This window comes from Eublepharis macularius, chromosome 4, assembly GCF_028583425.1.
Source record: "Eublepharis macularius isolate TG4126 chromosome 4, MPM_Emac_v1.0, whole genome shotgun sequence".
NCBI classification, from domain to species: Eukaryota; Metazoa; Chordata; class Lepidosauria; order Squamata; family Eublepharidae; genus Eublepharis; species Eublepharis macularius.
The window spans coordinates 28,071,951-28,096,910 of record NC_072793.1 but is presented as its reverse complement, the minus strand read 5'-3'; the positions used below and the strand labels follow the sequence as shown (position 1 = coordinate 28,096,910).

Here is a 24,960-nt window from a genome sequence, read left to right as displayed (position 1 = left end):
TCACATGGAAATACGAAGCAGCTATTTATATAGAAGATATAGAAAAAGCATCTTATATTGTATATCTTCAGACACACTAAATGCAAACTAACTCTTAAAGTTAGGCAGAAACAAGCATTTCATTTTAATCTTGATTTAAAAGTTGGAGTTAAAATGTAATGGAAAGTTTGTCCATTCCTATACTCATCTCTTCTAGCAAGGAGCCCTTGAGTCAGCCCAGTAAGTCTACTAAGTCTGCCTTATCCAGGGAGCATTGGGTGCCTATACGGCTCTATAGTACAAAGGCCAAAAAAAATCACATACCGCTGCTAGGATCTGACTCTCTGAAGTTACATATTAGAAATTAAACTTTGGCAATAGGGCTACGCTCAGGCACGGAGTATAAATTATATATGCACCAAATATCAAGTGGTTCCTGCCTCAACCATACCCCCCTCGTGATTGTGTAGGTTGTGTTGAATAGGGTTTTTCTGATGTTGGCATCTGTGACTGTCATGGAACGGAAATGGCAGCACAGAAAGAACTGCACACAGTAGGGATCATTTGTGAGACCAGAGCTTTTCTTTGCTACCCAATGCAATATGAAAGCTGACCACTGCGATGTGGTTTTCCCAGCCACAATCACAGCACATGGATTATGTTTAAATCGGATCCAGTATGTGAAGACATTATTGCCCCTACCTCTTGCAAACAGGCCTTTTATAATGGCTACAGAGTAGATCCTGCAATGAATGGCTGCAGTTCAGGGGCTTCAAATATGGCTTGTAGGTTTGAACAAGGCTAGGCTTTGCCACAAGCCCTGAAAATGTTTTCTAAGGCAATTGCACGTCTTTAAATGACAGCTCAAGTCCAGGTAGTTTCCAAAGTCTCGATGATACAAAAAGGTCAGAATCTAGGATATCCCACATGCCTCACAAACTTATGGCAATCCTCATTCTGACTCCAGTTTATGGAAGTTGGGACAAGACCCTTCAAGACTTGTGCTCACTTCTTGGGGCTGAAAGAACTCAGCGGGGAGCTCTGAACGTAGGTCAAGATGGCATTCTGAAGGAAAGTGGCTCGCTGAGCTTCCTCTTCCCTCATCCTGGAGATCTCCGCTTCTCGAACACGCAGCTTCTCCAGTAGACTTGCGATTTCTCCGTCTTTGTCCAATAGTGCCTCCCGGTGATTGCTGGACAGCACTACATGAGGAGGAATGAATCATTAATGTACTCAGGGTTTCTGAGAATGCTCTTGAGACAAAGTAAGTTCTACAGAGCATCAATGAGCCACTTGCTCATATGGATCTCCTTTGTGCAAAACCACAGCCTAAAGCTAAAGGGGCATAGTGGAAAAGTTGGGATTGGGTCCCAAATGCGGCAGATCGCTCCCCTCCCTTCAAGATGCTGCTAGCCCTGCCTTCAGAATACAGATTCAGTCGCACTTGTGGAACTGGACATGAGATAACTGGCAGTGTCAAACCATCTGCCCAGCACTGTAGAATGGATGTGACATTTGCTCACATTTGGTGAGCTGCAGAGGTTCCCATCAATACAGCCAGTTTGGTATTGTGGTTAAGAGCGGCAGGACTCTAATCTGGAGAGCCAGGTTTGATTCCCCACTCCTCCACTTGAAGCCAGCTGGGTGACCTTGCGTCAGTTGCAGCTCTCTCAGCCCCACCCACCTCACAGGGTGATTGTTGTGGGGATAATAATAACATACTTTGTAAACTGCTCTGAGTGGACATTAAGTTGTCCTGAAGGACGGTATATAAATCGAATGTTGTTGTTGTTGTTGTTGTTATTATTACCAATATTCCCATTCCAGCACCATAGCTCTATTCCAAATAGCAATCAAACAACACCCTCCTCCCATACACCAACCCTTCTGTTTTTCTTTAAGGCTCATCTTAGGTTGGGGCACACATGGCCACATGGGGTCCCAAGGAGCCCTCTCATTTCTTCCTAGGTTAAGACCAACATCCAGCCATCTCTGCCTACTTTATTCTCAACTTGGTTGGAGGAGGCAAATTGGAGTCAAAACTTCCTACGGGCCAGAGAGCCAGTCTGGTGTAGTGGTTAAGAGTGCGTGACTCTAATCTGGAGAACCGGGTTTGATTCCCCACTCCTCTGCTTAAAGCCAGGTGGGTGACCTTGGGACAGTCACAGCTTTTAGGAGCTCTCTCAGTCCCACCCACCTCACAGGGTGTTTTGTTGTGGGGATAACGATAACATACTTTGTAAACCATTATGAGTGGGCATTAAGTTGTCCTGAAGGGCAGTATATTTCGGTTGTTGTTATTATTATAATTAGATCCAGGTTTGGGACATCAACTGAAGTAGGATGTCTTTCCCTAATAGTTACCAAGATCAGTTCAGATACTGGTTATTCCCTATAAATCCCTTTAACCAGGGATCATTTTGTAGAAAAAGAGCTGGAGGAACTCATTAGCATAACTCATTAACATATGCCACACCCCTTGACATAACCGGAACTGTCTCATTAGCATAACTGATTTGCATATGCCACACCCCCTGACATCACCTATCCTGGCTGTTTTGGACCCAATCCTGGCCATTCAAGGCCAAAATTGAGCCCAAAATGGCAAAAAGGGGCTGAAAATGGCCGAAAAGTGGTCCAAAATGGTCAGGATCGGGCCACTGCTGAGTGGGAGAGTGATCCACCACCCATCAGAGGCCCGATCCGGGCCGTTTCGGCCCCAATCCAGGCTGAAACAGGCCCAAAATGGCTGAGAGTCAGGCAGGCGGGGCCACCTGACATGTGACCTCTTTGGGGAACTCCTGGAACTGCGCTCCTGTGCATTCCCCCTCGAAATGAGCCCCGCCTTCCACCCACATATCTGCAGGACTACCACATCCCCTGCTATGTTCCACCACGACAGCTTCACTCATCAAAGCCTTCTGATGGTGCCACCCTGCAAATGAGGAAGATTGACAGCTGTCTATGATCACATGCTTTCCCCGTTTTGTGGAATGGCCTGACCAAAGAGTTCAGGAAGTGTGCACAAACATGCACGCACACATTTCTTTCATTCTTCAAACTGTACAACAGAATTGTCCAGGATGACATTTCTATAACTGAATGGAGGATGTTTGTATAAAGGGAACATGAAAAACTATTCCACTGCTGACTGTACGTATCACTTTACTCTTACAGCATTTTTTTCTACTTTTGGAATTCCAGTTTTTGCATTGTTTATGACACATCACGTCTGATACTTTTTGGGCACTGTTTCTCATTTTTGTAATCCTACACATATTTCATCGTTTGTTGAATGTCTTATAACAACTGACTGCATTATCGTACACTGTGTAATCTGCCTTGAGTCTCAGTGAGAAAAGCAGGTCATAAAGTAAATAAGCAAATAACTACACATGGGGAACTGCCACTCCAAAATCTTGCTTGATTGTGACACCCTTATTTTCTGCCCTCTCTGAGAAGCAGAAGCATGACCTTCCTAACCAAGTACCTTTCAGTTGCCGCTCCAGTGCTGCATTTTTCTCTCGCAGCCCTTCTTGTGCCGTCCTCTCAGCTTCCAGGTGTCCAATCTGCGCCAGCAGCTCCACTCGCACCTTGTTGACCTCAGCTACCTTCTCTTGTTCCTTGCCGCTCCGCTCCTGCCATCCACAGTACATGGGGCAAAGTAGTCAGAGGAGGCCACATTCTGAACATGCAGTGCTCCAGGGTAAGAGATACTACCCTGTCGCCAAGGAAGGAATCCCAAAATCGTCTCATTTTTGCTGTGCTTCCTTCAGTATTATTAGTATGTGCTATAACGTAACCCAATGCAATATGAATACGGTAGAAGGTTACGAAAGGAAGTTGATGAACAAATGATTATAGTTCTGGTGTGTGCTGAAGTCCATGTGCACATTATCATTACTAAGGCAGTTTGTAATCGGACATGTATGTCACAAAATCTGGCACCTGTACCAATTTGTTGTCGCATGATGTAGGGCTTAGAGTATGGGACTCAGATTGGAATAACCAGATTAAAATCTTTGCTTGAATCAATTACTGTCTCTCAGTCTACCATACATTACAAGGCTGTTGTGAGGATACAAGTGGGGAGGGGAAAACCAGAGACACTGCCCTGAGTTCCTTGGAGAAGGGTTGATTTTTAAAAAAAAATATAACAAAAAACACACCACATTTAAATGTGTTCTAAATGTGTTATACCTACGATTGAGCTCATTGCAGATAAATGGATTCTTTGTGTCCACGCCGATTTGAAGCACTGGAAATGTAATTATTTGGTGGCCTGATGAAGGAATTCTCTGAAACGAGCGAAGCGTGATAGGGCTGGCACAGCTCCTTGCCACGCTATTGTTCCGTTGCTCCGTGTCAACTTTACAATCAACCTTGCTCCTTTTTGGCGGCGTCACGGTCACACGGCTTCGTGGTCAAGAAAGCACGACCTGCCAGCTGACTTATATGCTGTTTGGATTTGTATGGACCTTAAATAAGTGGACTTTTCCTATGAACATCTCTCTGTCTATAGAAATTGTCATAGATGTGAATTCAATATTGAGATGTGATTTCACTGGTCTTTTCATTGTTTTTGTAAACTGAATTTCACTGTGTATCATATATCAGAATTAGCACACTTCCTTTCTTTTGGTTTTCTTGTGTTGGCTCCTATGATCACACAGGGTATGATCATATTGGTCCAGGCAGGGCTTTTTTTCAGCTGGAACGCGGTGGAACGGAGTTCCGGCACCTCTTGAAAATGGTCACATGGCCGGTGGCCCCGCCCCCTGATCTCCAGACAGAGGGGAGTTTAGATTGCCCTTCGCACCGCTCCAGCAACACGGAGGGCAATCTAAACTCCCCTCTGTCTGGAGATCAGGGGGCGGGGCCACCGGCCATGTGACCATTTTCGCCTAGGGTGATTTAAACTTTAAAAAACTCCCCCCTTGTTCCAGCTGACCCAAAGTGGCGTCATTGTGCAGTCCTGAGTTCCACCACTGAGTTCCACCACCTCTTTTCCCAGAAAAAGCCCTGGGTCCAGGACACCACTAAGAGACGATTCCTTTCTTGTCTCGAGCTTTTTAATTTATCTACACTGGTCTTGCAACTCCTCCCTCCCAAAACACACACTTTCCCCTAGAACATAGTAATGAGCAGACTCTGTACGCATTGAAAAGGTGTAATTTAAATTTTTTAAAAAAACTTTTGATTTATATATCGCCCTTCAGGGCAACTTAACACCCACTCAGAGCGCTTTACAAAGTATGCCATTATTATCCCCACAACAATCACCCTGTGAGGTGGATGGGGCTGAGAGAGCCCTGAGAGAGCTGTGAATGATTCAAGGTCACTCAGCTGACTTCAAGTGGAGGAGTGGGGAATCAAACCTGGCTCTCCAGATTAGAGTCCTGCCGCTCTTAACCACGACACCAAACTGGCTCTCTGAGTTGGGTTTACTGGCTGTGGTATACGTGCATTGCCCAGCTATATCTATACCCTTGTTCAAGCCACTCTCTCCACTGACCTGCTGAAGCTCCTCCACCCGCCTCTTGAGTCCTTCTATCTGCATGCTGAGCTGGCTCTCCTTTCCAAGTGCCTCAGCCATGGCTTGTTTCTGATGCAGGCAGTAATTCTGCGCCTCGTCGCGGGACTGAGCCATCAGCCGCAGCTTCTCCTCCAGGTGCTCTAGTCGCTGTTGCTGTGGATTACAAAAAGGGAAAATACAACCCAAACCACAATGCTTGAGACTCTCTCAAACAAAATAGGACATCATGGACATTTGTGACTAGAAGATAAAGAAAGGCACCTTTCAGGCACTTGCTTAAAATATATTACGGGATTTTTTGTTCCTCCTCTGGTACTGAAGGGAGGCATCTTTCCTGAACTTGAGCTACCAGCCAGTGAAAGTTTGGGGACAATATGAGTGTTTGCCTTTAGAAATGAGAGATAATGGGTATATTTTTGGAATATGAGTACAGTAAACAGCATAGCATTTAAACTCTAACTCTGCTTGCCTGAGCTGTACAAATGCAGATGTATGAGCAAACACAAAATTAATTTCCTTTCTACTACCCATGATTTCTAAGCCCTAGTTTAGGATTCCCTCCTCTCAACTGAGAACCTACTCCAGCTAACCTTTGCCCCTAACATTAGTACATCCTGGGTAATCAGAGATTAACCATAATTTTCAGCACAAGGAGGAGGGACAAGGAAGGAATACATGCAAGCCTGGAAACAAGCCAGGTTTGTGCACATTTCCCCTTAACTGTGATTATGCAATGTCTGAAGGCAACTTATGTTGCCAAGAATTCAGGCTGAGGGGGGAAAGTGCCTTTTCCCAGTTATAACTGGTTAGGAAGTGATCATCCCTTCTAGATTCAACTGACCTGGCTCAATACTGTAACCGCTATAACAACAACAACAACAACTTGATTTATATACCGCCCTTCAGGACAACTTAATGCCCCCCCACTCAGAGCGGTTTACAAAGTATGTCATTATTATCCCCACAACAAAACACCCTGTGATGTGGGTGGGGCCAAGAGAGCTCTGAGAGAGCTGCGACTGACCCAAGATCACCCAGCTGGCTACAAGTGGAGGAGTGGGGAATCAAACCCGGCTCTCCAGATTAGAGTCCCGAGCTCTTAACTGCTACACCAAACTGGCTCTCTAGGCTTGATTATTGTAACACAAGTGACTTGGAACTGCCTTGGAAGCCTCAACTGGTGCAAAATGCAGCCACCTATCCACTTGCAGGCAAACTTACATAACCATATTACACCCACGTAGAAACTGAGCTGCTGCAGAGTTCAATTCAAAGAGACCTTGAATGCCCTTCAGTAAGATGAGGCCTACAAAACTCTCCCCATTTGAGCCTGTGCACCCTCTTAGATCCACCACCAAACCACTACAAACTGTCCCTTCTTTGTGGTTGGCCCAAATGGCTTCTGTTAGGAATCAAGCCATTTCAGCTGCACTGTCCACTTGGAACAGCCATTTCAGAGGCCGTGTGCCAAAACCTCTACCCTATTCATTTTTAGAACAGCCCATATGCTTTTGTTGTTTCAGAGGATATTCTGTTAAAATTCTGTAATTACCTCAGTTTTCATCGATGGTGTACATATTTAAGTATTCAAGATTATTGCGTTAAGACACTGAGTTTATTTATTTACACATTTATATCCTGCTGTTTTTTAAAGTCTTTGATTGTTAGTGTGCAGGTCTCATTTCGAGGGGGAACGCGCCAGAACAATTCTGTTTTACAGTTTGAAGAATGAAAGAAATGTGTGCATGCATGTTTGTGCACACTTCCTGAACTCTTTGGTCAGGCCATTCCACAAAATGGGGAAAGCATGTGATCATAGACAGCTGTCAACCTTCCTCATTTGCAGGGTGGCACCATCAGAAGGCTTTGATGAGTGAAGCTGTCGTGGTGGAACATAGCAGGGGATGTGGTAGTCCTGCAGATATGTGGGTGGAAGGCGGGGCTCATTTCGAGGGGGAATGCAGAGGAACGCAGTTCCAGGAGTTCCCCAAAGAGGTCACATGTCAGGTGGCCCCGCCCACCTGACTCAGCCATTTTGGGCCCATTTCAGCCTGGATTGGGGCTGAAACAGTCCAGATCGGGCCTCTGATGGGTGGTGGATCACTCTCCCACTCAGCAGCGGCCTGATCCTGACCATTTTGGGCCCCTTTTTGGCCATTTTCAGCACCTTTTTGCCATTTTGGGCCTAATTTCAGCCCTGAATGGCCAGGATAGGGTCCAAAACAGCCAGGATAGGTGATGTCATGGGGTGTGGCATATGCAAATCAGTTATGCTAATGACACACTTCCGCTGATGGCAAGAGGCGTGGCATATGTTAATGAGTTATGCTAATGAGTTCCTCCAGCTCTTTTTCTACAACCCCTGGTGTACATATTTAACTATTCAAGATTGTGTTAAGAGACTGAGTTTATTTATTTACACATTTATATCCTGCTATTTTTTAAAGTCTTTGATTGTTAGTGTGTGTTTTCATTCTTGATGGTAGCTGCCTTCAGCCTTATCAGAAAGGTGGGATATAAGGATTTGAAATAAATACAATGAATACATCTCCCTTGAATATTGAACGATTGGAGTGAAAATAGGCATATTTGTTCAAGACACATTTCTGTGTTTCAGGTTCAACTACCAGCTCAACTTGTGCATCCCATTTTCAAAAGGAGAAGAATAGTACAAAGTTTGCCTTGAAGATGGAAATCTCAGAAAGAGCTTGTGTGGACTGTGAATATTCCGTGTTCAAATTGGAGCTCAGTCCCCCAAAGAGGCATTGAAACATGATTATGCAATAACTCCCATGAGCACTAAGATGCAATAGTGAAATTTAAAGCATATCCTTATGACATAATTGTCTACTTGCAGCTTGAACCGCAGCTCAAAACACACAATGCACTGCAATGCATTATCTCCCTTGAACACCAAGAAATTGGAGAATAATTATGGCATAATTTTCTATTTAAGTTCAAACCACAGCTTGAGCCTCAGATCCACTTTTATGGGATGGGAAAGCAGACGAGTGAAGACAAAACACTTTGCAACATGATACTTGAAACAAGGCCTTGCAAACACTAAGCTTCACTAATCTGTAGGAACAGTGTCTGCTTTCAGAGAACAGGCTGAAACAGCTAGCCATGTTTAGTCAAACAAAACAGAGGCCTATAACCATAGCCCCTCAATGGTTATAGTCATCCAATGCTAACACAGAACCAATGGGGTGCAATGGCTAGCGTGATGGACTAGAACTTGGGAAGCCTGTTTGAATCAATCTCTCTCTCAGCCTAACCCACCTAACTGAGGCCTACTCCACATGGCACACTTTAAGCCAGCGATGCTGAGCATTCACGCCGATTGGTGCTGGAATGGCTTGGGGTCCATCATTCTGCACTGCATGACCTCCAGGCGATTTGGTGTCTGCTTAGTTAAGATGTGTCTGTTTGGGGCCACATTTTGTGGGGGCTGGAGTTGACATCATTTAAAAAAATTTTTTTTGCATGTGTGGTAACGTTGCAATGTTGGAGCCCATCCCCCCTTTTTTTTGCTGACTGGGCTGTCCTGTGCCCACTGGAGAGGCAATTGGTGGCAGAGTTCTGGGGGAAAACATGTACTTTCCCTACTTTTTCCACTCTCATTTATTTTTTTTAAAGCCAAGCCAGGAAAGGGTTAAAATGTTGCTGCTTCATTCCCTCCCAGAAGCTTCCCTGCCACTGCAAAATGCTTGGGTTTTTTTCCTCTTTGGCTTTAGGAGAAGGTGCTGGGAGGGAGGGGGAAAGCAGCCATTTAACCATTTCCTGGCTTTTAAAAGCCAGGAGGAAAGAGCAGTAATGTTACAACTCTTTCCTAGCTTTGAAAAAAAATGAGACACTGCTCATACCACTGAGGGAGGAAGGGAAAAGCAGTCATTTGACCATTTCCTGGCTTTTTAAGCAATATTAGGACTACTTCCTAGCTTTGAAAAAAAATAAGAGAGCGCGTGCATACCCAGGAGGGTAGGAAGGAACGAAGGAAGGAAGCGAACGGAGAAGCAGCCTTATGACCCTTACCTCATTCTACTGATAAAAATGGCAGAAAAGGAGTTCAGAAAGTTGGGGCAGTTACCGGTGGATAGACAAATCAGCTCCTGGGGGAAAGGAAGAGGAGGGTACGAGAAGCAGAATGGGAATTTTTGATTCTGCCCGGACATAACATGCCAGCAGTGACTGGGCAGCGGCTTAAAAAAAAATCGTGGAATGTGCGCAGGGGGGAAAATGGGGAAAAGACAAACAAAAACCATTTCTGCTTCCCATGACTCTCTTGCATGTGTGGAACTCTGGAGAACATAGGAAGCAGAATAAATTCTGAAACGCTGTAAAGTGATTGTGCGGAAAACACCAGGGTTATAATGGCAAAATGGAGGACGCAAAGAACACTTCGAGGGTCTTGGAGGAAAGGCATGATAAAATGTGACAGATAGCAAACATAACTATGAATTCTCTTCCAATTGTACAATTCTATGATTCTGCAACAGAAAAGTTGTTGTACTCCAAAGGCAGAACTACACACTACAGAACACATGGCGCAAGCCTCATGCAATTTTCCTAGGCTGGACCATCTTTCATGGTCAGCTAAATCTTGAGTCATCCCTTCCATTTCCCATAAAATGTAATATGTCCAACCACATGTCCCTATTGTCATTACACTTTGTGTTTTCTTGTCCCTGTTTGAAATCATTGCTTGATACTAACCTGGATAGGGAGAACCAGTGTGGTGTAGCAGTTACAGTGTCAGACTAGGATAGGAAAGATTTGTAATCAAATCCCTGCTCTGCTATGAAGCTCACTGCATGATCAACTCCTGCCATCCAGTCACCCTCTTTTAGCCCACAGGGTTGCTGTGAGAACAGGAGAACTATGTACACCACCATGAACTCCTTGGGCAAAGGATGAGCTAGAAATGTACTACGGATGCTATGCTATCAGGACGTTAGGTGGTAAGTTGGGGAAGGACAGGAGAGAATGCCACACATTTCGGGTGCCCTCTCTGTTGCTGTTTCATACAGCAACATGTAATTCTGTCCAGGGAAACCAGTCTGTTTGAGCTGTCCAACCACACTCACCTCTTCCAACCTGGCTTGGTTTTTGGCTTTGATGATCTCCTCCTCAACCTGGCCCCGCTCCACAACAGCAGCAGCTTTCACTCGGCTCAGTTCCTGGTTGCAACACAAAAAGATCATCTCCTGGCAACTGCAGGCCTTAGAAAGGGTGTGTGCTACAGAAGGGAGTAATAAATCTCTCACCCAACAGGCTGCACATGGATGCAACATTCTAGAGGTCAAGGCAAAAGGGGATAAGAGTTTAATGTAATGTTCAGTTCATGTCTGGTAACCTACGGCAGAACTGTTTGTTGATAGCAGAACAAAAATAAGCTGTGGAGTTTTAAAGTACAAGTGCATAACAATTTAGTCCATGCAGAAGGATAGCCGTCAGCTATTGGTGCAATCCCTCCTTCCAGAAAACGTCAGTCTATAATCTTGGCAAGTTCTCTTGCCCTTTGCTTCTGCAGGACCACAGAAAACATTGGATCATTTGCTTGTCTTGGCACACCTGTTATTATGACTGGATCAGATGGGGAGTTAAGCAGCCAGCCGCAGAAGTCCCAGACGTCTCATATAGTGGGATGCTTAGCGGGGTTCTGCAAAAGGCATCTTCACACATTTCTCCTCTACTCACCTCCTCAAGCCCTAGGCGGATCGTTTCCAGCCTTTGGATTCGTTCCTGCAGGGAATGCTCTGTTGCCTCCAGGTGATGTGTCATGTGATCTACCTGCATTCAAACAGCTCAGGTCAGGGGTGTACCGAGCATCACCTACACACAATCGGCTATAAGCTGCCTCTCTCTTCAGCAAATGGGAGCCACCTCCGCTCAAAGTAAAGATGAAGGCAGGACACTGGTCTCCTTAGAGCAAACACTGTTCTTGGGGCAGAGAAAGGAGGAAAGACCCAAGATTTGGTAGAGCAATACCAGTGGAACAGAACTGATCTGAGGCCTGGAAGCCTGGAGAGGAGCCTGGAAGGACAGGCAAAGCAGCTGCCTCAGGCAACACTGGTCCAGGGGCTCCAGAATAAATAGGAATCCCTCAAGGGGGAAACACAATCTCTCCCAATCCCTGCCTTCAGCAGGAGGGTCAGTGGTGGGAGCAACTATGGAAGTATCCATTTACTTGGATGGAACAGGAGAATGAGGGCCATGATTGAGAAAATCCCCCGATACCCCCTTTCAAGCTTTCTGCTGTCCCAAGGGCCTTCTTTGGGACAACCACTTCCCTTCAGTTCAGAACTTAGAAAAAAGGCTGAGGAAACATAATCATCACACACCACAAGATGGTGGAGGAAGGGGGGGGTCATCAAAATAGACCGAGGCAGCTCTACTTCTATCAGTTCTTGTATGCCCCAGAAAAAGGAAGTAAACTGTAGCTTCCTAGTATGGTCCTTTCCTCCCCTGAGCCAACTGCTATTAAAATGTTTATTTAAACTATAAACTACACACCCCAACACAATAAACAACAAACATGGAGAACAAGAAAAAACACACAATTCTAAACATAACACACTAACAATACATATATCTATAAAATTAAGAGGAAAAGAAAACAATCCCCTCTAAATTACACTACAAGTTGAGTTCCGATTTTCTCCGCAACAAGTATATATCATTTCTAGAGTCCCACTTATTCTAAGTTAGTCACAAAACCTCTCTTTTTTCTATTATTCCTGTTTCTTAATCCATAAATTGAGATGTCATCAAATCCTTGTTATCCGTTTCATGCAAGAAGTCTATTAACAGTTTCCATTCAGTCAAGAAAACTAATATCCTTTCTCTAATTAATGCAGTAAGTTTTGCCATTAACACAAACTCCAAAACTTTTGTCAACCATTCCTCCGCTGTAGGCAATGTTGTAGTTTTCCACTTTTGTGCATAAAGTACTCTGGCTGCTGTAATAAAGTATAAAAACAGTGTTCTAAAACTTTTTTCCAACTGGCCGTCCATTGTATTGTCGAAGTATTGTCGAAGGCTTTCACGGCCGGAGAACGATGGTTGTTGTGGGTTTTCCGGGCTGTATTGCCGTGGTCTTGGCATTGTAGTTCCTGACGTTTCGCCAGCAGCTGTGGCTGGCATCTTCAGAGGTGTAGCACCAAAAGACAGAGATCTCTCAGTGTCACAGTGTGGAAAAGATGTAGGTCATTTGTATCTACTCAGGAGGGGTGGGGTTGAGCTGAGTCATCCTGTAAGAGTTTCCCAGGATGTGGAATGCTAATGGCGGGAGGCTTCACTGTATCCTGAGGAGGTTCTTTTGCATATGGATTGGTACTTGATGTGCTAATCTTCTCTGCAGGGCTATTGTCAAGGATAGAATGTTTTGTTAGCCTGGTGTTTTTCAGAACTGGCAACCATGCTCGGTTCATTCTTAAGGTTTCTTCTTTCCTGTTGAAGTTTTGCTTATGCTTGTGAATTTCAATGGCTTCCCTGTGCAGTCTGACAAAGTAGTTGGAAGTGTTGTCCAGTATTTTGGTGTCCTGGAATAAGATACTGTGCCCTGTTTGAGTTAGGCTATGTTCAGCCACTGCTGATTTTTCCGGTTGTCCAAGTCTGCAGTGTCTTTCATGTTCTTTTATTCTTGTCTGGATGCTACGCTTTGTGGTCCCGATGTAAACTTGTCCACAGCTGCAGGGTATACGGTATACTCCTGCAGAGGTTAGGGGGTCAGGGGGTCCGTCCATTATTCCCAACAGAAAAGTCTCTGGTTTCAGCTGAAGTTTAATTTTCAAAATCTTCTGAATCGATGATTGTATCTGCAACCAAAAACTCTTTGCTTTCTTACATGTCCACCACATATGAAAAAATGTCCCTTCTTGTTTAGCACATTTCCAACATACATTCCCCTTATACAGTCTAGCCAACCTCGCCTGAGCTGACTGAGGTCCCACCAGCCCTCTTCTCACCTCCTTCAGCCGAAGAGTTTCCGCATCCTCAAGGCCCTGCCTGAACCTCCTCTTCTCCATCTCCAAGCGCTCTGCAGTCAAAACAGGGGGAAATTACCTGTACAGCTCTGCTTGCACAGCCCATCCCCTCCCTAGGCAACCCAGGCTCCAGCTTGCCTTTGACAACTCAGGCCCCCAAACCATACCCACCTTCAGCCTGTGTAGCCCGCATTTTCAGCTCTGCCGTCGTGTGAGTCAGGGCCTCCTTCACCTGAAACAGCTGCGCCTGCTGCCCTTGGCACCTCCTTTCCAGTTCGTCCACCTAGGCGGAAGCCACTCCCATGTCACGGAGGCAAGCCCAATGTCTGTACCGGATGGTGGGATGCTGGGACATGGCACAATTTGTCGGGACCAGACCTGGGGCCGTGGGGAGTCCCCAGAGAGGGACTTAAGGGAAAACACCACTGGAGGGTTGATATTCAAGGGGCCACTTTCTTACCTGATTCCTGAGCAGGAGATGTTTTTCACTGGCAGCTGAAAGGTCACGCTGCAGCTTTGCTTCTCGATCAGCAGAATCCTACCCACCCACCCAGCAGAAGAAATTAGTTCTTCCATCCTCCTTTTCGTATGTCCCCCAACCTTCCCCCCAAGTCTTGAGTGTTGGTCATGCACCAATTTGCATGCCGCCACTCCATCAACTCCTTTCCTAGCCAAAAGCTTCTAATTTCTCACTTCATGCAGTGCCGCAGATCTTCTCAATCGCATTATCACCCCAGACTACTACAAGCTACTTATTTCTTTACAAAATTCATATCGCCAATCAGGGCCACCAAACTTACCTTCTTATGCTGCTGCAGCTCCAAGGCCTGGTTCTCTGCCAGTCTTGCCTGCTCCTCCTTAGCCGTGCTCAGCAACTCACCCAGATTGCGCACCTTCTGCTCCGACAAAGCTAAGGCTGCCTCCGTCATCTGGAGCCTACAAAAGTGTTGTGCGAGTCACATCGGCCAATCTCCACTGTGTTGTTAAGATCCCTGAGCCTGCAGCCACATTGCCATTCCATGCCTTTGAGTCCATTTCAAGATCACTTAAAGTAGGGTGCTTTATCTTTGCAGTAAGTGTGCTCCACATCAAATCCCAAGATTAGTAATGCTGAGTACACATACAGACTCCAGTGCCTTGGTATGGTTTTGCCTACTAAACTGAGCAGGCAGGAGCGCAGAATCTGATTCTATGCCAAAGATTCCTCGAAGCATCCCATTCACCGCTGCCTGTGCTGTTTTGCAGTGCTTGTACCTTAGTGCAAGTTGGCTAATTGTCAAGACATTTTAGCCAACTTGTTTGTATGATCAGAGTGGTAAAAAAGAGCAAAGAGATAAAAGTCTCCACGCTTTTCTAAAGCCAGTTTACATTATTGCAATCTCACACCTGAACATTTTATTCCAGTTCAATGTGTGTTCCAGATTGTTGGCAGGTAGATTGGAGTAGTTGCTTGTGCCATTTCCACCTTGCCTACAAGTCTTTTTCTGCTCCCCCCATGCCTTTTTATGTCTCCCAGAGATTTATTCCTCCTTACTTTGCTTTGAGTGAGTTAAGCACAGAATGCCGTTCCGTCAAGGCTTCCTGCAGCTGCCCGACTCGCGCTGCTGATACCCTGCATGGAGAACAGAGGAAAATGTACAGAGATGAGGCCATCCGTAGAGTATCTCACATCAAGAGCAGAAGAGGGAGAAGCAAGTCTGAGACAAAAAAAAAGGGAATATAGGTTAAAATGGGGCAAAGTGAGAGGTGGAGAGCTTAGAAAGGCCTCAAAATAAGTATGATGCACTTAATGGGACAGTCCCTCCAAGACAAGGGGCCTGTCCAGACCTAGTGCTCTGGAGGTGATCAGAGCTCTGAATTGCAACATCTGCCACTTGCAATGCATATGCTGATAGCTGCTATTCCAGAAGACCGAGCGGGATCAGCACCAAATGGCAGAGACATGTCACACTGAAGAGGCAACCATAGCTTTTAACCCCTGCAACAGGAGTTACTTTTTTGAGTTACTTCCTGCTTGCAGCAATGTCTAGAAGCATTCCAAGACAGCCCCTGGGCAGCAGCATCTGGATCCCGAGGGGGTGGGGGAAGCGTGCTGCCCATAACTCACCTGTTGCTGCGAGTTATCTCCTCTCTCTGCCGGTCAATAGTGTCCATCAGATCCAGGAACTGAGAGGCACAAGCATCAAATTACCACTAAGAGTCGGAAATGTAAGTCAAATCTACTCTAACAGTGTGCTAGGATAATCTCCACAGTGGCAAGAAGACAGTTTCAGATGAGTAGCTTTGTTGACCTGCAGTCAAAGATCCGGGTCTAATAGCACCTTAAAGACCAACTAGATTTCTAGGTCTAATAGCACCTTAAAGACCAACTAGATTTCCAAGGTATGAGCTTTCAAGAGTCAAAGCTCACTTCATCAGGGAGCTCTGACTCTCAAAAGTTCATACCTTGGAAATCCATTTGGCTTTTAAGGTGCTATTGGATCCAGATCTTGCACATTGACAAGAAGTAATTCTTTGGGCCACAGCATGGAAGACCATCACCTACTCCTAGCACTCCAGTAAACGTGGAGAACGTAGTTATTTACTATTAAGTTTTTATTTTGTCCTTCTAGCATAGGATACATGGCTTTCCTCCACATTTTAACTTACAATAACCCTTTAAGGAAGGCTGCGTGGAGATAAAGTGACTGGCCCAAGGTCACCCAGTGAACCTGATCCAAGTCAAACACACATTTCACTACAATGCACTGAGGTGTTTGTTGGGGAAATGTTTTGTGAGTCAGAAGAGTCAAGGATGAACTTCAAGACACTGAGGAGCAACTGGTCAGCTCCACAAGCATCTTGTCATAAATGGACTGGGGGGGACGAGAGTTTAAGGAACTAAGCGGCTCGTCCAGAACAAAGTGGTCTCCTGCTCTGTGTTCAGCCTTTTCCATTTCCCAGTTTAAAGCAGATATGAATAGCCTCCCGACACCCACGGACTTGCATGTTAGGATAGCTTCCTCCGGCAGTTTAATGAAAAGGAATGCAACATTACTGAGATGGGCTCCCTCGAGCACTGTGATAAACAAAAACACCTGAGTGATGCAAGGTGTCTCCTGGCGCCATTCCTGAAGTCTGCCCAGATGAAGAAGGTTGGGCAGCTCTACCATTCCCCAATGCTTTTATTGGGATATACTCAACAACTCTTTCTGCACGAGTGGAGTCAGGCTAACTAACCTGTTTCGCTTTCTCCTCCTTCAAGCATAGCACCTCTTTACTGAGCACGTGTGTCATGTTTCGACTCTTGCAGAGGATGTTCTGACGCTCTTGGTTGTGTTCCATAGCTTGATCTAAGTCAGAAAGAAGCAAAAAATGAAATCCTTTCCAACGAGTTGCTTGAGTTTGCAGAGATAAGCAGACGAGCCAGAACCGCCCATGGGAAACTCAACAATTTACATTAACATGTTCCCCAAGCACCAAAAATAGACAGAACTTTTGGACAGGATCCCAGCATTGTATTTTATTTGGTCTCACACCAGATGGTCACATCTTGCCCACAGCTATTAATACCCTCAGATGAAGATGTTCAAGGCAAGTGGGAATGGAACCAGGGGATTGGCGCAGTTGCTCACCCACAGCCTTCAGGATGTCACTGGGTACATTGTTCCCAGCCAATTCAAGTTGTCGGAGCACCCGGTTGCTATGTAGGCAATTCAGGAGCGCACGGCCCCCCAGAAGCCCAATGTTATTCCAGCGCAGATCTAGACAAGAAACAAAGCATCACACATCAGACACTAGATCTTACTTTCCTAGACTTCTGAGCATCGGATATTGAAAGTGGATCTTTTTTTGGAGAGGTTCAATATAAACATGTTTCATGGAGGTTCTTCACTTTAGAGAGGAGGCAGGATGATAAAGCAATCCTATGCACACACATCGGGGATAACCTCTATTGAATCAGGTGGTATTTGGTTAGAAGAGAGAAGGTAGCTGGAATTTGCCACCAGAACTCACTTCAGATTAACTTAAATTTGATAATGAAATTGTTTTATGTTTGAATCTGTTGCAAGTTATATCGAGGAAGTTCAGGTAGAAAGGCAGCTGATAAATATTCTAAATAAAATAAATAAAGATCCTGGGCCAAAAAAGCCTGCCACATTGTTGATTCCGCACACGTTGGATAATGCACTTCCAATCCTCTTTAGAGATCATTTGGAATTGAATTTTTCATGTGTGAAACAAAAAATCCACTTCAAAACCATTGCTAAGGTGCATTGAAAGTGCATTATCCAATGTGTGCGGAATCCCATGTCTGCAGTTTTACATTTCTGTGCTTCGCTCTCACTTGCTTGGTGCGAGTGACAGTGGGCCAGTTTGCACCCTTTGGAATCACTCCAGCATGACACAATATTACCTGCAAAGAAATCTTGACTGCCCCAACACCTTTGTCAGTCCTATGCTGCCCTATGGCCCTTTCTGGATTCATAACATGAACAGTATAATCTAAGTAAGTCTCACCAAGCTCCTGTAGACCGGAATTGTTTTTCAGTGCCATGGACAGCTCTCCTGCCCCCTGGTGGTTGATCTGATTATTACGCAGATCCAGGCGTTGCAGAGTACTGTTTGCTCCAAGCCCCTCGCAGAATAAGGCAAAGCTTTCCTCCCAGATACCCAAGTTGTTCCATTCTAAAGTGAGGCTGAGGGGAAAAGTTGGAATCAAAGGCAATCAGAAAGAGACTTCAGACCTCAGAACATACCCAGTCCCAAGCTATAATCAAAGACAACCAGAATCACTCCTCTGAAGCTACTGTAGCATAGTGATTGAGCTGTGAATCAGCACTCTGCTGGTTCGAATCCCACTATTGCCATGAGCTCAGCAGGTTGCCTTGGGTAAGCCACTCCTCTCAGCCCCAGCTCCCCATCTGTATCGTGGGGATAATAATAACACTGATTTTGTTCACTGCTCTGAATGTGGCACTAATCCGTCCAGAAGAGCAGTATATGTCACTCAAAGGCAGTGCATACATAAAATTGTATCCATCATGAGGGCTACTCATTCTGCTGCGATCTTAAATGCCAGATGAGCCTCAGAGCCACCATGCTCCATTCAGATATTAAAACTGAGAGCTGCCGTGGAATAGAAGTTAAGTGGCTGGGATGTGAATCAGCACTTTGCTAGTTCAGCTCCCACTGCTGCCGTGAACTCTGCACCCGGCCTTGCGTAAGCCACTTCCCTCAGCCCCAGCTCCCCAGCTGTATTGCTTTGAGTGTGGCACTCATCCATCCAGAAGAGCAGTATATAAGTGGTTATTTATTAGTCGTTGTTATTTCATGCCTAGATCCACCTTCAGATAAGCGGCCTCTCTCTCCAGCTTGCAACTACCTTTAACTGGATTATCAGAAGGAAGCCAGGAAGCAGCCGGGCATCCTGCCATCGAGGCTGGATCCAGCTCCATCTGAGAATCTTCCTCACTCTGGCTTCCCACAGCCATTCCATCAGAAGGAGGGCAGGAAGCCACCAGGCACCTCTCCATCTTGCTTGGGCTCAGCTTGTCAGAAAAACCCTTGCCCAAGATACATTTTGTATCGAACTTTAATTACCATTTGTTTCGCATTTTGATTCCAATTTGGGGGAAAGCAGAAGCAGCAGCAGCCCATGTGGTGGAGCACATGGAAGATTCCAGCACCCACCACCGAAAGGAGATGAGGTGCCTTTACTGAAGGCCAACAGGAGGTGGTGATGGAGGCCCCAAGGTTGGACCTGCAGCACCATGCAGTTGTGCAGATACATGAATGGATAACAGAACCTGCGCTGGCAAGTTCTGACATCACCAGCACCATTCCAATTCAGTAGCTCTGTGCCTGGCAAGATGCTGCACCCAAGGCCCGGCAGCTCCCCCTCCACTTCCTTATACTCTCCAATTCAGGCTCCGCTTCCCCTTCAGTGGCGCTCAGTGGCTGGAGCTGGAATCTCCCAGTGACCCACCATGCAAAGTAGGATAAAGCAAAGCAGTGACCCACCATGCTGCTGCTGCAAAGTAGGATCAAAATATAATAACTATATAATCAAGGACAGAACCTTTGCTGTCCCTCCTAAGCAAACAAAACATAAAGAATCCTTATTAGTCCTGGCGAACACCAACAAAGGGCGCCACTCCTGTCTAGCTTCTTTCCCCCACCATCACCACGAGGGTCGAAAAAGTGTCTCAAGCTCTACTGTCATTCTCCTCCTTGCTCACCTCCTGACAGACTTGTTCTGCCTGAGCAGTTTCCCCAGAGCTTCAGCTCCCACAGCTCGTAGGTTATTGCCCTGAAAGAGACCACAGTCAGTCACCCGCTGCATGCCTCGAGAAGATCATCTATTCTACAAATATTCACCGATCTTAAACCAGTCAGGATTTCACAGCTTCACATAGCTTGCGGGAGTACTGCCAATTTTCTTCTTCACCCTGCCCAAAGCTATAGTTTATGTTGAGCTTCTTGTGTTTTAAATGGTTTTAAGTGATTCAGTTCTACAAGGCTTCATATATGATTTGAACAGGAAAGTGAATGGAAAGTAAAGAAATGAATTCTCAGGCGTCCTCAGGGGAGGAAGTCATGGCCTATACACTGGCACAAACTGCATATGACCGATATCACTGAGCTAGTGCCATCCAAACTATAAATACATTTCTACTGGAACAAACAAATATATGATTCTCCCAACCCAGCTGAGGTAATGAACAGTTATGTGCCCTTCTTAACAGTTCCACATTATGTGTTCACAGTCAGGATACAAGTCATATGCACAGAAACAGTAAGAACTGAAAAACAATTCAGTTGGGGTTATTTTTTTCTCATCCCCTTAGTTGTGACCCTTTTGTATTTTGCTTACATATTTTAAAACATCTCTGCAACGACAAGAACTAGAAACCAACTTTTTTAAAAGACAGGATTCTCCAAATTTAACAGGATTAGAAAGGGTATACAAAAAAGTGTCGAGCCTTATGGGGCCTAAAAGCGGCACTGCAGCTCTGGCTGTGGTAAATTTCCCCCCCAGGAACCATACAACAGATAGGAAAGGAACTCAGGGAGTCTTTTCTACTCAGTTGTCCTCTTCTCACCTTCCTACCTGTTGCCAAAGACCAGAGTTTGGACTAAGGAAAGGGCCAGGCCCTAAAGCTTGAGGTTGAACATACTCACCTTCAGATCCAAGGATTTCACAACTGTGTTAGCACAAAGTCCATGTAGTAGTAGCTTTGCCCCTGCAAAGGAGAAGGAAAGATTAGCTCATTTCAGCTCTGGCCTCTCATCCCCCTGCACTGATAGCAGGCGCCATTTTGGACTGGCAGCATGGGGGGGTCAGCGCTGCTTGTAGCGCACTCCCTTGCTGACCTTAAGGGGGTGAATGGTTTCCTGTCACCCCCACCCCAAAGAAGCTTGTGCTCTGAATGGCTCATTTACAGGCCGTTGAAGTCAATGGGTTTAGAAGGGTATCACTCTGCTTAGGTTTTCAGGGGGTGGGTGATGCCATAGCCTTCCTCTCCCCTTAAGGGAGTGACTGGTCTCCTCAGCCCACCGATCCAGCTTCTGAGACTTCACTAGATTATTCACGTTTGCAGCCGCAGAGGCTAAAAACTCACATTAAAAGCTGTACATTCAGAAAGCTGGCTCTCATACCCAGTGCCAAATTTCCCCCTCAACCTAGTGCAGTTGTAGAATTGCAGTGTGTGCTCAGCACTGCTTCAGAGACTGGGCAGCACATGTATGGAGCAGTGAAAGGCCTTCGCAGTGTTTCTATCTAATCTTCTCTGGGGCTTAGTCTAATTGTCGGGATGGACATAACAGGATTCCAAATGCCACTCACGTGTGTATCATAATTCTCAATATTCACCATGTCCTTTTACTTTGTTCCTTTATTGTAATTCACATATGAAAGAATCCCCAGCCATTTTTCTTGGGCCTTACATCGCACCTCATCATACTTCGGTTCATCCCATAGCATGAGAAAATCCCCTTCTAGCCAGGCCTTCTCCTTACAAAATTCTGCTTCCAGTTCAGAACAAAAACTTGTTCCTGACCTACAAACTGACCAACTTTAATCTGTTCTTACTGTCTTTACTCCCAAATGTTTGCAGAACAGCTAAGAGAATTAATTGTGGTCTGAGACGCTGAAGTTCAAATTTCCATCACAAACAAACACTCTCAGTTCCTTCTTCCCATTTGAAATATGTGAATAATGATATTGGCCTACCTGCTGGGCTGTTGTAAGGATTATTGTGGCAATAGAGGCAAAGTGCTTTGAACATTAAAAGTGCTATACAGGGGTTAATGTTACTCTTTTTCTGCCTTCCACACTGCTCTCTTACATTCATCAATATGGCTGCCTCATGAATCCTTTTGGTATCTCACAATGCAGAACTGTGCCTGGTGCATTTTTAGGATAAGGGAACGTGAGGAAACCACTTTTCATCCATGAAGGACTATACTTTTATTCTTAACAAATTTCATGGTGATTCGCCCAATTCAGTGAAAATCTGCAAGTGTAGAGAAACCCACTCATGCAACCTATTTATTTATACTAAACAGGTTGATCGAGTGATGTTAAACTGAGGAACTAAATGGATAGCAGGGGCTAAACGGCCCTGAACTCTGGCTTGCTGCTCCCAGGAAAGGGCAAAGCCCAAGAACGGCCTTAGGAATAAGAGCCCCACCTTCTTCACTCAGCATGCAATCGCTCAGAGTGATCTCGGTGAACTGGAGTTCGTCCTGCAGAAGCTTGCCTAGGGCTCCACATGTGTCCACGGAAAGGCTGTGCGTGGCAAAATCCAAGCAGCTTCTCTCTGTTGCCTCCTGCAAGTGCTGCAGGATGCTCTCCTGTGGCTCAGCACCATTCTCTTTGCACAGCCTCACGTAGGATCTTCGGAAGTCATCCATCTCTGCAGCAGGCACCAGTGTCACTCACGCAGATGAGGGGTTAAGGTAGCTCCTGCCATGAAAAGGCAGCAGGGAGGAGTAGGCTGGTAGACGATAATGATTAGAGGTTATCACCCGGGCGCATAATGCTGAGTTCCTTCTCTCCAGCAATCACACTTCAAGATTCTAAGCCCCAAACAAGGGCACATGAAATGACATAGCTTCCTCAACTTCACCTCTGCAGGACCGCCAAAGCAACAGTCAGACCCATTTCCAAACAGCCATTGAGCGTTGCTAGAAATACAGCTTCACCCTTCAACTGCCAACTCCAGCATATGTAACTAAGGAAAAACAGTGTATGATGGGAGTTGTAGTTAAATTCTTCCCTGCCCAAATCCTATCACCAAGAAAGTAAGGCACACTGGGAGTTGTAGTTCAGAATGTATTCAGCATCTCTTAGGCTTTCCTCTCCTTAGCTCTGCTCATGTAGCTCTCTCTCCCACACAGGTGTATTAAGAAATATTTCATTGTAAGAAAACAGAAGCCTTGCAGAATTATATGGCTGTGCTATGAACTAAAACTATGGATGTATCTCTCCAACAAGAAAATGATCTAGTTTTAGGTCAACATTTCTCTTTTTTCCCCCCTAAAAAGAGCACAAGAAAGTTACACGTATATTCTGTAAAATATAGATTTCAGGAACCTTGTCCATTCTTTACTTGTGTGCAGGGCTTTTTTTTCAGCTGGAACGCAGTGGAACGGAGTTCCGGCACCTCTTGAAAATGGTCACATGGCCAGTGGCCCCGCCCCCTGATCTCCAGACAGAGGGGAGTTGAGATTGCCCTCCATGCCACTCAGCGGCTCAGAGGGCAATCTCAACTCCCCTCTGTCTGGAGATCAGGGGGCGGGGCCACTGGCCATGTGACCATTTTTGCTGAGGGCGATTTAACCTTTAACCTCCCGCTTGTTCCAGCTGACCCAAAGTGACATAATTGTGTGTTCCTGGGAGTGTGTGTGCACTTTGCGCATGTGGTACCAGGGACACCACCTCCCTTCAGGAGTTGCCCCCTGTGCTGGCAACCCACTGAGTTCCACCACCTCTTTTCCCAGAAAAAATCCCTGTTTACAATGATACCACACAAACTCAGATGTACACCGTTTATTGAATGTGCACTAATGCTTTTCCCCGTTAATTTTCCCCATTAATTATGAACAACAATACTTTAAAAATACAACACTGTCCTCATGAAATGTTTGTACTCTTGTCTCTATGGCCAAGTGGATAAAGAGCCTGTGAGGATCATCCCCTAAACTCAGACCTGGTACCCCAGGCACTTCTTGGGCCACCTGCACCTAACCGGATCTTGCACACATATATGAGTCAGCCTGCAGAGAAGTTCTCATGTCTGTGCAAATTTTCCCAACTTCCAAGAAAATGTGCTTAATAGCTTGATGTTGGAAAAAAGTTCACTATGACAAATTCCGATGTACAAGAGCCTAGGCTTAGGCTGGCAACCTTCAGCTACAATCCTATGCACACTGACATTGGAGTAAGTCATATGAAACTTAATGGGGATTATTTCTGAGTAAACAAAGGTTTGGTCTCTAACGCACATTTTCTTGGAAACTGGTCTCAATGATATAAATGTAATTTATAAATAAACCAATTAAGATCAAGACCTTCATAATGTTAAAATTATGCTGCATTAGACTGATGAAAAATATACTAGCAACCTGATCCTAGTAACGTTTCCATTGAAATCAACAAGACGTCTGCAGAAGTGCAGTAAGAAAAATCTTCGTGTTATGAGAGCAACTCAGAAATGCTGAGAACAATCAAAGTGTTGTTTAGTGAAAAATACTGTCATCAACACAACCCGCAGGTACGTCGGTCACTAACGCGGCAAGGAAGAAAAGCAAAAATTCTAGTGAGTTAGGGGCCTTAGACCTCACCCATAGACTTCACCACTATGTTGCCTTACGTACGATCTGTTGCTTTAAATATGTGCTCCTATGTCAGCCCTAGAGTTGCTCATGTTCTGTTTCAGCATTTCTTCAACTCTGTATTGCTAAAAACTGCTTATATTCTGTTCAGCATTTCTTCAACTCTGTACTGGATTTTTGCTAATGTTATGTCTTTGTAAACTTGTGTTTATTTACACTATGGCATTGTTTATGAAATTGTCCTTGATACCCACTGTACTAATCTCACTCTGTGTAATCTGCCTTGAGTCTCAGTATGAAAATACAGTTGTTATGTATTAAAAATACATTAAAATACAGTTGTTAAACGAGAAAAAAGGGGAGAAGCCTTCGTCTCTCTCTCTTTCTTTCTTTCCTCTGCTCTCAAGCCTTGGCTCTGAGCACCACGGTTTGCTTCCCAACACAATCCGCTCTCAGAGCCTGGCTGAGCACTTTTGGGTTTCCTACCTCTCCTCCACCCCCTTATTTACTGAGCGAGAACACTGGAGAAAACTTACATTGGGAAGTAAAAGTACAACAACTCCCAGAATGCCCGGCGGAGAAGAAAGACTCGTCCACAACCGGAAATAGAAACAGGTGGAGGGCGGGCTAGTTAAA

The 24,960-nt window shown here is 45.3% G+C and overlaps 1 protein-coding gene across 2 annotated transcripts; it reads right to left on the bottom strand.

Moving 5' to 3' along the window:
- Positions 1-682: 682 nt before the first annotated feature.
- On the bottom strand, positions 683-24,911 carry LRRC45 (leucine rich repeat containing 45). 2 transcript variants are annotated; one of them, XM_054977200.1, is made up of 18 exons: positions 24,861-24,911; positions 22,179-22,484; positions 20,668-20,729; positions 19,725-19,795; positions 18,004-18,182; positions 17,118-17,246; positions 16,723-16,835; positions 15,611-15,669; positions 15,038-15,115; positions 14,304-14,439; positions 13,964-14,041; positions 13,675-13,786; positions 13,486-13,556; positions 11,216-11,308; positions 10,603-10,695; positions 5,495-5,668; positions 3,470-3,617; positions 683-1,181 (listed from the first exon to the last, which is right to left on the bottom strand). In XM_054977200.1, the coding sequence occupies exons 2-18, from the start codon at positions 22,399-22,401 to the stop codon at positions 985-987; spliced, it is 2,016 nt and encodes a 671-aa protein (XP_054833175.1). In that variant the 5' UTR covers positions 22,402-22,484; positions 24,861-24,911; the 3' UTR covers positions 683-984. The 2 variants fall into 2 exon arrangements, with proteins under 2 accessions (XP_054833175.1, XP_054833174.1); XM_054977199.1 differs by lacking the exon at positions 24,861-24,911 and having other exon boundaries at positions 22,179-22,692.
- Between the last annotated feature and the right edge of the window lie 49 nt (positions 24,912-24,960).